This window comes from Seriola lalandi, unplaced genomic scaffold (assembly GCF_002814215.2).
Source record: "Seriola lalandi dorsalis isolate HSWRI2012SDOR001 ecotype SW California unplaced genomic scaffold, Sedor1 jcf7180002054955, whole genome shotgun sequence".
Lineage (NCBI taxonomy): Eukaryota > Metazoa > Chordata > Actinopteri > Carangiformes > Carangidae > Seriola > Seriola lalandi.
The window spans coordinates 289905-306371 of NW_019525506.1; the positions used below are offsets into that span (position 1 = coordinate 289905).

General features: G+C 42.4%; 3 protein-coding genes across 4 annotated transcripts in view; 1 reads left to right on the forward strand and 2 right to left on the reverse strand.

Annotated features, from left to right (window-relative positions):
* On the reverse strand, positions 1 to 5974 carry tor2a (torsin family 2, member A). The gene is made up of 5 exons (XM_023395004.2): positions 5803 to 5974; positions 3922 to 4187; positions 3481 to 3656; positions 2925 to 3052; positions 1 to 2280 (listed from the first exon to the last, which is right to left on the reverse strand). The coding sequence occupies exons 1-5, from the start codon at positions 5921 to 5923 to the stop codon at positions 2036 to 2038; spliced, it is 936 nt and encodes a 311-aa protein (XP_023250772.1). The 5' UTR covers positions 5924 to 5974; the 3' UTR covers positions 1 to 2035.
* Positions 5975 to 7208: 1234 nt separating this feature from the next.
* Positions 7209 to 16467, reverse strand: part of sh2d3cb (SH2 domain containing 3Cb) — a 28077-nt gene continuing 18818 nt past the window's right edge. The window contains exons 7-12 of the mRNA XM_023394997.2: positions 10133 to 10599; positions 9856 to 9971; positions 9584 to 9755; positions 8915 to 9026; positions 8584 to 8790; positions 7209 to 8496 (exon numbers count right to left, since the gene is read on the reverse strand). Coding sequence (XP_023250765.2) covers positions 8327 to 8496; positions 8584 to 8790; positions 8915 to 9026; positions 9584 to 9755; positions 9856 to 9971; positions 10133 to 10599 — 1244 coding nt within the window. The 3' untranslated portion in view covers positions 7209 to 8326. The remainder of the gene's footprint in view (positions 8497 to 8583; positions 8791 to 8914; positions 9027 to 9583; positions 9756 to 9855; positions 9972 to 10132; positions 10600 to 16467) is intronic.
* On the forward strand, positions 12363 to 15561 carry LOC111645698 (UDP-glucuronosyltransferase 2A2-like). Of its 2 annotated transcripts, none has more exons than XM_087170636.1 (2): positions 12363 to 12504; positions 13578 to 15561. In XM_087170636.1, exon 2 carries the CDS (start codon positions 13580 to 13582, stop codon positions 15158 to 15160), a length of 1581 nt encoding a protein of 526 aa, XP_087026762.1. In that variant the 5' UTR covers positions 12363 to 12504; positions 13578 to 13579; the 3' UTR covers positions 15161 to 15561. The 2 variants fall into 2 exon arrangements, with proteins under 2 accessions (XP_087026762.1, XP_087026763.1); XM_087170637.1 differs by lacking the exon at positions 12363 to 12504 and adding an exon at positions 12517 to 12888.

The window sequence follows — 16467 nt, forward strand, 5'->3', positions numbered from 1 at the left end:
TTTGTTTTATTTATTACAAATTTATTTGTACTTTTCACTGTAGTACCAGGAGTTAAATTTTCCTCAGAGGAAGCATATGAAAGATTCTCCGACACTTTAGTGGCTGAAACAGCAAAATGGTGAAAAGACACAGGAAGATGCCTGATTCATCCTCACACACCGACTCTGCTGCGTTTCTTCATGCAGCCGTCAATAAATAATAACATTAATTAATTTGTCATAACTTGATAATAAAAGCACGTCTTTTGGCAGCTGCATCCTGACTCCTCATCACACACTGTTTCTCTCAACAATCCCTCAGGTCCATTTCATCCTCCAGAAACATAAAGTGCACTTTGTGTTTTAACACACGTGGCTGTTGCCTGTTACAAAACATTTTACGGTAAAGCAACTAAATAAAATAATAAAAAGCACTGAGCTGCAGGTGAACTCTGCTTCACCTCTTCCACAATTGGTAAAATGAAGTCTTTACTGCCACCTCATGGCAGAAGTGGTCATGTACAACCCGGTCGGTCTGCAGGTCGGAGAGCAGCAGAGACAGTACACTTGTAGACAGACAGTGGATGTTCTCAACACACACTGGGTGAATGTTATTATGAAGGTTAAAATAGGGCTGCACCATACGCAAAAACAAAAGAAATCATACTGCGATTATTCTGGCAGATTTCAGTTGCATTTCATTTTCACCGAAATAACATTTAAAAATGATGATGTGATTTTTGTGGACGAACGTGTTTCCGTCTGGAGAATATGATGTGTAGGTCCGGGCGTCTCCATAGCAACACAACGCTTGTGGTGCTAACGACGCACAGCAATGTTGTGACTCATTTTACCTTTTACAAAATAAACTGCAGCTCATGTGATTTGTTTATTGCACTTGGCCACGTTGGGATTTTGATTATATTTGGATTAATTGTGCAGCCCTCCATTTAAAACTAAAAGCCACTGAGTGAAGTCAGACGTTGTATTTACTGCAGGATCTGATGTTTCACTATTTGAGTTCTTATTTAAAAAGGACTTATGTTGGTGGTTGAATTTCTTCATCTGAGGGTGAATGTGAAACCACTGTAGTGTTGTGTTTTTGTTTTTTTTTTAACATTTCCAAGTTGAGTGACTTCGTGAGTTCACTTTCCAACGCTCTGTAGATGAAGTTGACATTTTGGAGATACAAGGTTTTTGAACGGACAAACCAAATGCCAGCACTCAGAGATAGATCATCTCGTTTCTTGTGGGGCACGACGGGCTGTAGATGAAACACGTTCAGATGAACCCGTGTTCACGGTTTGGATCTGTGAACGCAGCCACTCTCTACTACAGATACAAGGTTTTTACCTGACATGAGCAAAACTCCTGTGAAGTCCGAGGATCTCTTGGCAAAGAAATGTTTCTCGAATGTTAAAACATTGAGACATTAAAAACATTAGAATCTCCGACCTCTTTCAGTGAGACTCTGCGACATTTATCAAGACGAAGCAGAAAATCTGCATCAGTGAGAAAAGAGACCGAGCTCCTTCCTACCGCCGTTAGCTTTCAGCTAACGCATGAGCAAGGCACCGAACCTCGTGCTAGAACCTTCCAGAGGTTTCCTGCAGTGGCTGAGTGAATGTGAAAGGAGGGTGATGTTGAGAAGATAAATTAAGACTGGATAAATAATGAAGTTTAAGCTAAAAAAAAAAATCAAGTAATGACCTGCAGCTGGACTCTGACACCACGCTGTACCAACTTCGAGTTCATGAATGAAAGGTGGAGTTGTGTTTGAGGTAGAGCGTGGCGGGACACTGACCAGAGTCAGGGAAGAGACTCTCCTGAGCTCACAGACGGACGTGGACTGACTGATTAAAGCTTCCTCAGGTAAACTCAGCACTGGCAGCTCAGAACTGCTTCGAATCCAGAGGCTTATGAGTTCGATTCCCTTTGATTCCGGGCGCAGGAGGCATCCTTAACTCTGAATCTCCTCCACGACTCTGATTCTTTTCACCGACTCACCTCAAGCAAGAGTTTCCCTTTCAGTCCTTTGAAAAACCAGCTCCTCAGCTCACAGGAAGAAGTTGATTTTGGCAGGGACCGCTTTGCAGCCGGTGGTGGAGAAGTACTGTCCCTGGACGGGAGTGTAGATCATGTCGCCCCCTACTGCGTCCACCACGTCGGTGCGGCCGCAGCTGCCCTGCTGGCAGAGCTGCGAGAGGACGCAGCGCTCGACGTGGCGCCGGCTCAGCGGCAGGAAGGGAACGAAGCGGGTGACGAGCTTCTGCTGGATGACGCTGGACTGGAAGAAGCCGCCTGGAGAGAGATAGAGAGAGAGAGAGAGAGACTCACTTCAGTCCTTCATCTAACAATAACGTATCAGTGAGCGAGCCCGTCTGCAGCAGTACACGCACTAATTAACGTGTTTGATCCACTGAACAAAGACAAGTCGCTGTTTCATCTGTGGCCAACGTTTAGCTCGTTGCTGCACGGCTGCAGGAGACTGAGGAGGAGTCAGCTCCGGACATCATGGGATACTCAGTACTGAATATGGATGTGAATGTTCTGTTCTATCTTTGTTTTTAATTCAATATAAACTCATTACATTTAGTATTATTAATCTGAACCCTTTCACACCTGTTCTAGTTCAAGCTGTTTATTTTGTTCGCTCCAGAATTTAAAGCCATTCAGTTCATAATTACACAAGATGAAGAAAAGCAGCAAATGTTTCATACTTCAGATTAAAATATTAAATAAATATAATATAAAACACATGTAAATAACAGAGCTCTAAAAAGGACAATCCTGATACAGAAATCACTTAGATAATTCTCATAAAGTCATGGCCCATATTAGTTTTTACCTGTAATGAATTCGTCATAAATACACCAATTTATTCAAATAGCTTTTGCAAATGTAGGAGGAAAAAGAGCGAGCTGTGCGCACACTGAGTGACTCACTTGTGTCGTTGCTGTAAGCCGTCTGTGCAACGGCGTCCTGCAGGTCGGACAACTTGATCTCCTCTCTGTCGCGTCCAGCCTGCCGGTTCTCCAGAGCCAGTCTGTTGATCACCTCCTCTCCTGTGGTGCTGCAGGAGAGACACACACACACACACACACACACACACACACACACACACACACACACACACACACACACACACACAGAGTCAGAAAATGGTTTGGTGATGGCAGGGACAGTAAAAATACTGTCAAAGAAAAAGTCGATACAACATCAACATCGTCTAAAATAGTGATCGCTTCAAAACAATGCTGTTTGGCTCTAAAGAATATTAATTAAGTATATGTGAGAAAATAAAGCAATTCTGAAGTTTCTGAAGTTTCTGGAGTTTCTGGAGTAACAGTCATGTCATGTTGTTATTTACACTCTCCTCTGTCTTCCAGAGATGAAGATGGATGGTAATGTAAGTTTTGGCTCCAACTGCAGCTACACAACAGTTTCTGTCCCGCTGACACGCCCCCCAGTGTTTGTGTGTATATCTGTATCTGTGTGTACCTGATGAAGATGTAGATGGCCTTGCGGTAGTTGGTGCGAAACACAACGTGGGAAGGACCCAGGAAAGGTTCCAGGACATCGATGAGGCCTGAAGGCATCTTCTCCATCTCGTCAAAGATGAAGACGGAGCGAGCGCACTCCGTCAGATTCCCCTGCACCCAGCTCTTCAGCTCCTCCTGCAAACCACACGAGGGAACTTTAGTCCAGACAAGGTTATTTTCTCTATCCTGCCCAATGTGGTTTCTGCAAGTTAGCGCTGTTCAACATTTAATAAATCTGAATGAATCATACTTTTAAGTATCTCCCAACTCATTCTGCCTGTTCTTCATCTCTGATTTCAGATGGAGCTGTTTGTCACAAACCTGTAACTACTCCTCACTTCTGCAAGAGGTGATTAAATAAAAACCTAACGGCACTGTGCCACAGTGACCCCGGACTTACCCTGTACTCGTCGACCCGTTGAGGTAAGGGGAAGTGCAGCGTGGGAACAAACTGGTGGACGTATGGGCTGCTCATGGCTGAGCCGTACAGGTGATTTCCCAGCATGGAGCTGACCAGCGTCTTTCCTGTTCCTGAGGAGCCATGGAAGGACAGCACCAGGGGGCGATCGGGGCTTTTATTCTGAAGGAACCTTGCCACCTCCTCTGACACGATGTCCTGGGCCAGATGTTGTCCATAGAGATTCTTGTAGAGGTCCCACTCCAGGTCTGGTCATGAGGAAATAAAGACCACCACCAAAAACATAATGTATCACAGCTTGTGCCCATTTTAGTAAGAAGTAAGAAGGCAGACAAACAAAATCCCTTATGCACAGGAAAACAAACCACTACCCCCAGATTCCTTCAGTCAAAACAAAGCTGTTCCTAAAATGATTCCCAGGCCACAAACTACTGAACTCAAGTTAGAAGAATTTGGTGATTTCAGACTAAACCTGAAAGTCCAAAGAGAGTGGTAATTCACCAAATATTTCAAACTTAACTTGAGTTTGAGCTGATGCTGATCTGAGTTCAGATCTTAGCTTTTTGGATTTTGAGCACTGTTTTTGTCTGTCTGCCTCAGTGCGATACTAGATGGTTGAAGTAACTTTAGGGACTGAATTCAAGGGACCCTTACAAAAAAACATTTATGTTATGCATCAGGCTTCCACGGTATCACAGCATGAAGGTATGCAAGGGAATTTAACACGATTGTGGTGCTCAACAGGCTCCACCAGAGGTCAGTCATGATACAGGACACCCAATGACACAGGTGAGGCACCCAACACGGACGCAGATGTGTTCACTGTTTGCTTCAAGAAAGTTGTGTTGTCTTATAGTCTCCCTGCCAAAGTGTGCTAGACCTGTTTGAGATAAATCAAAGGATGAGCCAGTACTTTCTAAGGGTTTAATTAAGATAAATTAATCAGCGTTTTTATATATATTCATATTGGCCTATCTTATTCAGACAAGACTGCCTTCAGTTTATGTCAAATTATTTCTATTCAATTTGCTCTTTTTTCTATGTGGAGGATAGCAACAGGCCTGCTACTTGGATGAAAAATACCTTGAACTGAACATGATCAAATCTTGCCCATAAAGGTGTGTGTGATCCATTAACCTATTTTTATTTCATGCAGGGAATATTACATAAACTAAAAAATTAGATTAAATATAAGTTTCATGTATTCCCTAATTAATGGAAATGGAAAATGAAAATTAAGTGAATTTATCACACCAGAGAAGAATTATTTAGAGGTGGAAGTGACGGATTGTCTGGTCATTCAGCCTGTTAATCATATTTAAATTTAATGTTATAGTATAACATATGTCAAAAGCACTAAATCCCAGCAAGACCTGTCCAGGAGGTTGGTATTAGACAGCATCAAAACAAGCCTGCGATGCGTTCACGATCATAAGATAAAATCGTGTGGTTTTAGTTTCTTGGCTCCAGTCTGTCTGTCTGGACTTTTGCAAAAGCAGATTCTTGGCTTTTTAATTTCACTGACAAAAAAAAAAAAAACTGTGTATGAGGAAATATCCTCCACAGTTTAGAGCTTGTAACTTGCAAAACAGCGACAGGTTCCTGTGTTTTGCTAGCTAGCATAACGGCCTGCTAGCAAAACAGTGACTAACAATAACAGTAACAGTCTTAACTAACTCTTCATGAACACTGTTCACTAAAATGTCAGTTAGATAACCTTTTCTGCACACGAACAAAACATATGAAATAAGTTTACGTTTACGTTTACTGGGCAAAATATACTTCTATCTTTCCTGCCCGGCTAGCTGGCTAACAAGAAGTCAGTTAATGTTAGCTAGCCACGACAGACATTTATCTTCTTACCTCTGATATTCGGCTTGAAGTCACACTCACAGCTCTCTGATATGGTGCAGTACAGTTTCTGGAAAACGCCGCAGACCGGGTTATAAAGGGATAAAAGCAGCACACACAGGACGGCCAACATTTTGGCTGCCAACTGGCAGACAGGAAAAACCGACTGGACCTTCTTCCTAACGGCGACCGGCCGGTTTGTAGTTTTTCTACTTCCATGAGGGAGTCCAGAAACACGTAACGAGGCGACGGTTAGGACTACATTTCCTAGAAAGCATGGCGTCTGGCGTGAGGCGTGACGTATAGGACATGTTGGAGGATCACAGTCCAGATAGGACAGCTGTTAACAGCTGGAACAACACCAAAGCTTAAAAAATTAGTTGATTAATTGATTTTTCAACGGCTAAATAAATCGTTAATATTTTGATAAGTGATTAATTGTGTTTTACTGGAGCGTAATGAATTCACTTGAGAAAAAAATTCTAACAAACAAAATTCTTTTAAAGAAAACCTCTGAGATAATTATGTTGTTAATTCAGAAAAACAGAGCAGCAGCAGGAATCTTTTTTTATTTTTAATTTTTTTTAAGAAAACTTTTCTCTAAAATTTCAACAAAATAATAATTAATTCTGAAAAACAGCAGGAATTTTATTCATTTATTTTTTAAGAAAAATTTCCTCCAAAAATTAACAAGATAATTATCTCAGAATTACAGAGCAGAATTTTTTTTTTCTCAAGTGAAAGCATTACACTTCCTTAGTTTTGCATCAGTTATTATGATTTATGGTTTCAGCTTCTCAAATGTGAATATTCGTCTCATTAAGAACTACAAGAAGCACTTGATCGCAGTGATTCCCAATATTTTTGTCGATGCCATTTTCATGTGTTGTAATATTTAAAAGAATAGGTTACATCTAAAATCAAAAGCAAAGTGTCTGTTCTATTTCGAAGAGAATAGTGGATGCCGATTACTTTCGTCACTTTCAACTTATTTCAGATAAAATTGTGGTTTTTCCTCATTTAAGTGGAAGGATACCAAGAATTTTGCCACACCTGTATATGTAGATATATTTTTTAAAACTTATTTATTTCTTGGGACATCAAGAGAAACACTTTAGGATTCATTAAGAGAGAGGAAGTCTTTAGTCTTTGGAGTAACCCGAGTTTGGAAAGGTTGTTGTGTTTAACTTCCTGCTCTGGCACAGATTCATTTGTGATCACACCATGTTACACCAAAACACGTCAGACAGCGCGAAATTTACGCCAAATTTCTTCAGGTAAGTGTGAGAAATGTGTTTGTGTTTCACACCATGCAGCATGAGTCAGATCTCATTTCAAATACACATTTGCTTTAGTGGAAGCAGAGAAATGAGCATCAGACCTGTAAGTGACAGATGTCCAATAAACCGGCGCCACAGTGAGGTACACACCTTTATTTACATTTCACATTTCAGATAAATATTAGACATTAATACTACGTACGGTAATAGAAATGTTGTGTACCTGTGTGCTGTGCTTGTGTGGTCTGGGTCAGTTCACTCACTTCCTTTCATTTCACAATAAGAGATACAGAGTGTGTGATAATGGAAACAAGTAACCAGTCATCCCAGATTACATTAAATATTCTCTTCCATTTAGAAAATCCTAATGATTAACACATTACAATAAACATAATACAAAACATGTCATTATAGAAATCTAAGTTGTAGATATAATGTTATTCTGTTATTGGGTTGTACAATATGACATACAGTTGGTGCACTTGTTGATTTAGGGAAGGTCCAGCCTTCAGGCAGACATAAAAACATTTCTATACATTAAACTCACAGGCTGAGGCTCCACCTCATCTCAGTAACAATTTCATGAGAGCAGATCTTCCTCGTTTTTTTCTGCAGAACAGAAGCATCGAACCACAACGACCCCCGGCCCAGTACCGCTGATATCTCATGCTCACATTATAGATAAAGTCCTCCGGCAACACACCTAAACATATTAAATAAAGGATGCTGGCACAAGTGGATGAAACATTAAAGTTCAGAATGTATTTTGTGGTAAATGAGAGAGTGATGAGGACGGTTCCTCCAGAAACTCCTGATTCCACTTATTCGACGGCTCGGGCTTTGACAGGGAGTTGTAAAATTTAAGCTTCGCTCTTCCTTGAGTCAGATCAGTTGAGGCTCAGTTTCAAAGGCGCTGAAACAATCCTGCTACAAGAATTTAACCGTAAGCCGACTTCATCCTGCTGAAGTGCTTCTGTTCAGGAGTCTGAATCCCAACAAGCTCCAGAGAAGCAGGTGAAATGTTTCAAGTATCTGTCTCTTACATTTGGGCAAATCTTGACTGACAAAGGTGACGTACTGTCTTGAGTCTGCTTTAGCCTCCCTGTTCGGAGCCTTCCCTCCAGCCGCTCTTGAGCAAGGCATCATCCCAGCTGCTAGTGGGAGCTGATCAGTGTCCAACAGACCGTCCCATGTAGGACCGAGAACACGACCGGGCACTCGTCCAGCGTAAACAGTCAATATAAACAGGTCTTGGGTCAGTGCGACCTGACAGGCGGCTCCAGCTTGTTGGACAGGGCGGTAAGCACCTGGTCAAACTTGGCGTATCGCAGGGCCTGGTTCTCCGTGGCTCCCCTGCTCCCCCACAGCAGCCTCATCTGGAAGTCGGTCAGGAAGAGCTCCAGGACCTCGGCCTGGTCCTGGAAACCTGCAACGTCACCACCACAGCGTCTTATCAGGGCAATCAGATTAATATTGATCAACAAAACACTAGAGCGCTGAGTTTGTTTCTTACCCTGTAGTTTGCTCTCGGCATTGGACCGGTAGATGCCGCCCAGCTGTGCGATGGTCCTCGCCGCTCCCAGGTGGAACATGACCACGTCCACACCGACTTCCACCGTCTCCCAGGGCTCCGTCCCCTCACCCACCGCCACACTCTTCTCCAGCAGAGACAGGAGGGGCAGGACGTGGGGGAAGGTGGTGTTGGACAGCGGACAGCTTTCTGGAGGACAGACACACAGACAGTCAGTGTCTCTGTGAAAAGACAGGTGTGCTTTACAAAATGACCAACAGGAGTCACTGTTTGACCACGTCTGCGGTGTTGTGACGTGTTGTAGGACTTCTACCTCTCCCGTCATTCAGGCTCTTCATGAACGGCCTCAGACTCTTCTCGTAGAGAATAGCGCCCTCTGTGTGCCGCTGCCGTAACGCCATCCACGTCTGCTCCAGACGGGACACCTGACACACAGAGAGACAGGAAGTAAAACACGGCGGTACTGGTTCAGCAGATGCAGGGATGCCCACCCCCCAATCACCCCAAGTCAGAAGATGAAAGGTAGATGGTTTATTAGTATTCATCGAGAGAGAAAGAAAGAAAGAGTCAAAAAACATCCACAGGGACAAAAAACGACCACAAAGAGACAAGAAACCAGAAAGAGACAAGAAACAACCAGAAAGAGACAAGAAATGACAACAAAGAGACAAGAAATGACAACAAAGAGACAAGAAACGACAACAAAGAGACAAGAAACAACCAGAAAGAGACAAGAAATGACAACAAAGAGACAAGAAATGACAACAAAGAGACAAGAAACAACTACAAAGAGACAAGAAACAACCACAAAGAGACAAGAAACAACCACAAAGAGACAAGAAACAACCACAAAGAGACAAGAAACGTCCACAAAGAGACAAGAAACAACCACAAAGAGACAAGAAACGTCCACAAAGAGACAAGAAACGTCCACAAAGAGACATCAGTGCAGCGTCTGTGTGATGATGTTGTGTGATGTCACCTGCGGCAGCTCTAAGGCTCTCATGACGGCAGCGAAGCCGAACATGTTGCCCATGGTGCTCTTGAGCTCGGCAGCGATCTGGATGATTTTATGAAGCAGACCGGCTCGTTCCTCGTTCGTCCCCGTGCAGCCCAACACGTCCACGGCCAGCATGATCGCCATGGTCTGGAACCTGCGGGGGACACGGACCTTCAACTTATAACTTCAGCTCGCATCACACCCAGATCAGACTGACGAGGTCGTCTGCTCATCATTCAGGAAGTGTTCCTCACCTCTCCAGCAGGTCCAGTCTCAGCTGTTGGCCGTGTGGCAGCGTGAGCAGCTCCATCCCAGAGCTGACTCCCATCATCCTTTGCATCTCCGGCGTCACCTCCAGAATTCTGGCCATCTGGGAAACACGGACACATGACTGTAAATCAAATATCGACTCTCCTTCTGAGGTGTTAAAGTGAAAGAAACTGAAGAGGGAAACCAAAGAATCAAATCCTTTACAGTATCAATAGTTTGCTAATAAAAAGAGATATTGATTAGAGCAGCCTCTGACAGCACCTTGCAGTCAGCCTTGGTGATGTGTTTGGCCGCCGTCCTGGGGTCGATCTCGGCCAACAGCTCCTTCACCCTCCGCAGAACGCCGACCTCCAGAGGTTTATTCTCCTTGGGCATCAGCGGCGACTGGTACCCGCTCGGTCTGAAAGAAGAAACCGTCTCCACCACCGGCGAGAAGTTCGCGTTCCCGTCCTCCACCCTCAGCGGGTCGAGGCCCGCCGACCCCTCCTCCGCCCGCAGCCTCTCCACGTAGCTCTGAGGGCCGGGGTACAGCTCCGTGTAGCAGCTCCCATCGGTGTCCGAGAAAGGGGAGTCCTGGTTCGGATGAGGCTGGGGTCTGTCGTCACGCTCTCTGTGAAGGGTGCTGTTCGGGGAGGTCGGGGGCGGGGCGGTATCCGAGCGCCTGGGGAAGGACGGCGATGGAGCCACGCTGGCTGCCCCGCTACTGCAGGGGCTTCTGGACTGTGGGGCTGGAGACGGAGGAAGAGACGGGAGAGAAGGATATTTATGAACTCTAGCAACAACTTTTCAAGAAATTCTGTTAAAAATGGACGTGAATATTTCGTCCACAGTCTCATTGTCTTTAGCAAACAAACAGGAGGAAATATTGCAGTTGTAAGGGACTATTTTCAGTGGCGGATTAATGTACATCTGGTGCTTTAGTGAGTATTTAGAGCAACATGAGTTTGATTGTTTTTAAAGCTGCATTAGGAAACTTCAGACATTGGTAATGTGGTAACTTGGGTTAAAGTTGTGTCACTGAAACAGCCTCAACACGACTGAGACACTTTCTAAGACAAAACAATGAGACAAAGAAAAGATAAATACATTTTTTACTTTTTTTTTTAACTGTTTAGGATTTTAATCTCAAACTGATACGACTCTACAACGCTGGCTGAGAAAACAAAGAAAGCTCAGTAACTAATGAGACATGAGGCTTAACAGTACAGAGCAATGTGGGCTCACTATTTGGCAAGTAACAGGTCACTGTTGCCGTTTTTATCCAATGTGTTATAACAGCTTATAAGTTCTTTATAAAGTGTTAACAAGCTAATCAATAAAGTAGTTATAAATTAGTCACAAATCCATGATGAGGGTCGTCTTATTGTAAAACATGGACTTGTACATAAAAAAAACCTTTTTAAATGCAGCTCGTCTTATTTCATGACAGGATCCGTCACTTCAGCTTCTGTTTGTGTTAATATGTGATTGATCTGCCTCATTAAAACAATTTAAAGGAAAAGGAGGAGAGATTGTGGAGTTCACACACACGTGTTTGATTACACAATGTGACGACCTTCAACTTACAACTTACATCACACTCAACTCACAACTCGACCGCCATGACTAACAAGACTTTATCTCTGTAGGTCCAACGTTAAGATTTTACATTTTATTTCAGAATTGTTTTTATTTTCTTTTTGAACCAGTTGTTTTTATATATATATGTGTATATATATATATATATATATATATACCGTATATATATATATATATATAAAAAAATATATATATAAATTTTAAAAAATATATATATATATATATAGATATATATATACATATATGTATATATATGTTTTTTTTTAGAAATTTTTTGCTGTAATCTATTTTTTTAAATCAAATAAAACTTTTTTAGTTCTTTAATTTCTTCTAGTATTTGTCACAATTTTCTTTTTTATCTGTAAAATTGCATATTTTTTATTGCTGCTTCTGTGTTTTTTTTTCTTGTTTTAATCCTGTGTTTATAAAGACCACTGCTCACCAAAATAAAAGCACACTGGATGTGCTGGAGCTTAGATTAACATAATAAAAATAAAAACAATGAGCATCCGTACGCTGACATCAGAGACCTTTAACAACCTTTAAACCTTTCTGTGTAAAACAGTGTGATATCACAGCAGCTATTTCACCTAAAAATCATTAACTTAAAGGACAAAGAGGAGGAAATGTGATTAAAACATGAGTAAATCAAAGAAAAGAAATATCTACTCTCTCAATAATTTGCTTTTGCTCCACATTTACCTGCAGCTGCTGCTTGATCTTATCTCAGTACTACATCGAAAGTTCAAGCTCAGCGTTCAACACGTGAGTCTCTGAGTCTCCCCGAGTTGCCCTTGTGTAACTGAACTGAACTGCTGCTGCATACCACAAACACACACACACACACACACACACACACACACACACACACACACACACACTCTGAACTTTGGTCCTATTACCTGCCAATCTGCTGGCAGGGTGGGAGGCTGCAGGACAAAAAGCTCATGTTGAAACGTGAAATGCTCTGAAACACCAGGAAGCTCCCAGTGAATGTTCATCATCAAACCATCAAGAGTTTCTAGAAGCTCCTCAAGCTCTGCGCCTGTTAACAGGTATGTTAATCTGAAGCTGATGTTTCTTGGTCTGGAGTATCACTGTGATGTTTACGTGCATGAACGGAGAGTTCGGCTAAACCCTGAGTACTTGCAGATGGTGGTTAGAGTATCAAGGTCCATCAGAGGCAGATGGCGACAAGCTCAACAACAGTTCTGCACTTTATGAACGCACGGAACAACCTCGCTACAAACCTAAAGCTCAGCTTATAAACTGTGAGAAGAAAATCCCAAGTGTAGAAGTTTGGACGCGCAGACTTGGGACATCTAATGAGACGGATTCAAAACCAAGACCTTAAAGCAAGAACACTGAGGAAACGTTTCTGACGTAGAAATGTAGGAATGTCCCACTTTTATCTCTTTATTCAGAGAGAAAATACACAGGTAATCTTGGATATTTAATGCATTTAATTTAGATTATTATAGATATTATAATTTGTTTTAAAAAAGCATTACCATTTGAACATAAACTGTAGTTTAAAAAACTTTTACTTGCATAGAAATCATTTAGTCAAAAATATGCTTTTTATTTCAAATGTGCCAAAATGTTTTATTTAAGAGTTTCAAATCATTTTTGAAGCATTTGTAGCTGATTATCTCTTATTATCTTTGTGAAGATAAAGCTGAACATTTTACTGACGGCTGTGGTTCTAATTCTTCTTCAGCAGGATTTTGTAAAAAAGCTCCTTCAAACTTCAAAGGCAGCTGCTGTTAAATCCCCTTTACAGTCCGACACCACTATCATTACCGTGTGCCATGAACACAAAGCTGTGAAACCTGAGACAGGGGAACGTCTACTTAATGCAAACAGATTTTCTAAACCTCTGGGGACTTAGTGGCAGGAATTCCCACAATGTGTAGTTATGCAATCAGGAAACTGTAACCGAGCTGAGGGGAAATCTGGGGAGTTATGCAAGTATTGGAGCAGTGTGCCCTCAGTTTGCTGACAGAATAATGAAAACCCTTTGTAGAAAGACTTGTTGTAGTGTGCATCAGGTTTGTTTTTACTGCACTTGGATGAATTTTCTATTAAGGACAGATCTAACTTTCTCTTGTCGGACTCTCTCTTTCAGAGATGTACCGAACTGCCTTGGTAGCGCTCGCAGTGCTGCTCTGCTCTGCGCCCCCGGTGAATGGAGGGAAGGTCTTGGTGTTCCCTGTAGATGGGAGCCACTGGGTCAACATGAAAGTCATCATCGAGGAGCTCCACTCCAGAGGCCACGAGATCACAGTGCTGCGGCCGTCAGACACCTGGTACATCAAGCCAGAGTCGCCTCACTACAAGTCCATCACCATAAACTCCTCCGCTGGTTTCGATGAGAAACGCTTCGGGTCATTTGTCACCACGATGCTGAACTTGCGACGGGAAGGCGCGTCACTCTGGACGCGGATGTCTCTGGAGTACGAACTGATCACCCAGTTCTATCAAATGCATAAGAAGGTGCTTGAGATGGTGGGGGACATATTTGACAATCCTGAATTGATGCAGAGCCTCCACGATGCCAAGTATGATATGGTTCTGACAGATCCAGCGATCGGCGGAGGGGTTCTTCTGGCTCACCGTCTGGCTCTTCCACTTGTCTTTAATGTGAGGTGGACTATTCAGGGTGAGGGGCATCAAGCGATTGCACCATCCCCCCTCTCCTATGTCCCCTTACCAGGGATAGAGCTGACTGACAAGATGACATTTACCCAGCGGCTCAAGAACTTCCTGTACTACTTCTTTACATGTTTTCAAATTTGGTACGTCACAGACTCGAACTACAAACCTTTTGTCCATCGTTACTTCGGCAGCGACGTACATTACATGGAGCTGTTCCAGGCAGCAGACATCTGGCTGATGAGGAACGATTTTACCTTTGAGTTCCCGCGACCGACGATGCCAAATGTCGTCTACATGTCAGGATTTCAGTGCAAACCCTCCAAGCCCCTGTCCAAAGAACTGGAGGATTTCGTGCAGAGCTCTGGGGAACATGGCGTCGTTGTTATGACGCTGGGAACCCTGGTGGCAAAACTTCCGGAGGACGTCGCCGAGGACATCGCAGCTGGTTTCGCCCAACTTCCTCAGAAGGTGATCTGGAGGTACCAAGGCAAAAGGCCGTCCACCCTCGGCAACAACACCTTACTCCTGGACTGGCTGCCTCAAAACGACCTCCTGGGTCACCCCAAGACCCGAGTGTTTGTGGCCCACGGAGGCACCAATGGAATGCAGGAGGCCATCTACCACGGCGTCCCCCTGGTCGGCCTGCCCCTCATGTTCGACCAACATGACAACTTCTTCAGAATGAAAGCAAGAGGCGTGGCCAAAGTCCTGGACATCGCAACCCTGAACAAAGACAACTTCCTGGAGGCGCTGGAGGAGGTGCTCTATGAGCCGAGCTACAGGGAGAAGATGACGACACTGTCCAACCTCCACAGAGACCAGCCCATGAAACCACTGGATCGCGCCATTTTCTGGATTGAGTTCGTCATGAGGCACAAGGGCGCTCCGCACCTCAGGACAGAGTCTTATAGGATGTCCAGGATCCAGTACTACTCGATCGACGTGGTGGCATTTCTGCTGGCTGTTAGTTTGCTAGTATTTACTGTTTTTATCTCCGCAACAAAGTTTTTGTGGCGCAGAGTGTTTTCTAGAAGCAAAGTCAAGAAAGAATGACGAAGGTGCAGCGAGATTGTTTGTGTCACATCACACGAGTGAACTGTTGTGTTCTGTATTTTGTGTCAGTCTTTCACTGGTGTCCTAACGTGCGTAGTGTAGCTGAAGTGTGTAGCGTGTAGCTGAACGTAAACACAAACCTCATAAGGTCTTGTGAGCCGTCGTGTTTCTGTTTGTCATCTCAAAAATCTGATCTGAGCCAAGTAATCAGTTTTTAGGGATTATGTTTTTATTTTGAAGGATTTTGAATATTTTTCTTAGTCTCATAAACTAAATGCACTTGAAGATAAATGGAATAAAATAACTGGCACATGTATCCTGTGATTGTCTATTACTAAGGTTGGGCAGTAATTGAATATTGTTGATCGTCTTAATAATAATAAAAAGTTTTTTCTTCATAACAGTGGAACTCATTTTTTTACAAACTGTGATTATTTTATATGTATTTTTGTATAAATTTCAAAGATCTGAGGAATTTATCATTATCATTATTATTTTCATTATTATTATTATTATTATTACTATTATTATTATTATTATTATTATTATGTGCCGCTAATCTTCAAATAAATAGTAAACCAGAATCACCGCCTCGTGGTCGTTTCCTCAAGGAAATATGGTCAAAACTTTCCTTTCCTGTGCTACAGCAGAACATTATGATGTCACAGTGAAGTTGACCTTTGACCCTTTGGATATAAAATGTCATCACTTCATTTTTATCCTCATTGACATTTGAGTTAAAATGTGTCATAATTAGTGTATGAATTCTTGCGTTATGGCTACAAATGTGTTTTGGGAGGTCACCGCGACCTTGACCTCTGACCTCTGACCTCTGACCACCAAAACATAATCAGCTCATCCTTGAGTCTAAGTGAATGTTTGTGAAGTTCCCTGGCGGCATTATTGAGATATCACATTCACAGTTGACTGCAGTATCTTTGTATACAGCCTCTCTTGTAATTTGTAATCTTATTTTAGCTTTTTCTTATTTCAGCTTTTTCTTATTTTAGCTTTTTCTTATTTCAGCTTTCTCTTATTTTAGCTTTTTCCTTATTTCAGCTTTTTCTTATTTCAGCTTTTTCTTATTTCAGCTTTTTCCTTATTTCAGCTTTTTCTTATTTTAGCGTTTTCTTATTTCAGCTTTTTCTTATTTCAGCTTTTTCTTATTTCAGCTTTTTTCTTATTTTAGCTTTTTCTTTTTTCAGCTTTTTCTTATTTTAGCTTTTTCTTGTTTCAGCTTTTTCTTATTTCAGCTTTTTCCTTATTTCAGCTTTTTCTTATTTTTGATAGGTGATTAAAACTAATAT

What these genes read in the sequence shown, in the direction of transcription:
- LOC111645698 (XM_087170636.1), top strand. Translation starts at nt 13,580, where the DNA reads ATGTACCGAACTGCCTTGGTAGCGCTCGCAGTGCTGCTCTGCTCTGCG.
- tor2a (XM_023395004.2), bottom strand. Translation starts at nt 5,923, where the DNA reads ATGTTGGCCGTCCTGTGTGTGCTGCTTTTATCCCTTTATAACCCGGTC. An exon ending in CTTCAAGCCGAATATCAGAG is followed by an intron (nt 4,188 to 5,802) that starts GTAAGAAGATAA and finishes CCTCATGACCAG; the next exon opens with ACCTGGAGTGGGACCTCTAC. An exon ending in GCCATCTACATCTTCATCAG is followed by an intron (nt 3,053 to 3,480) that starts GTACACACAGAT and finishes TCTCTCCTGCAG; the next exon opens with CACCACAGGAGAGGAGGTGA.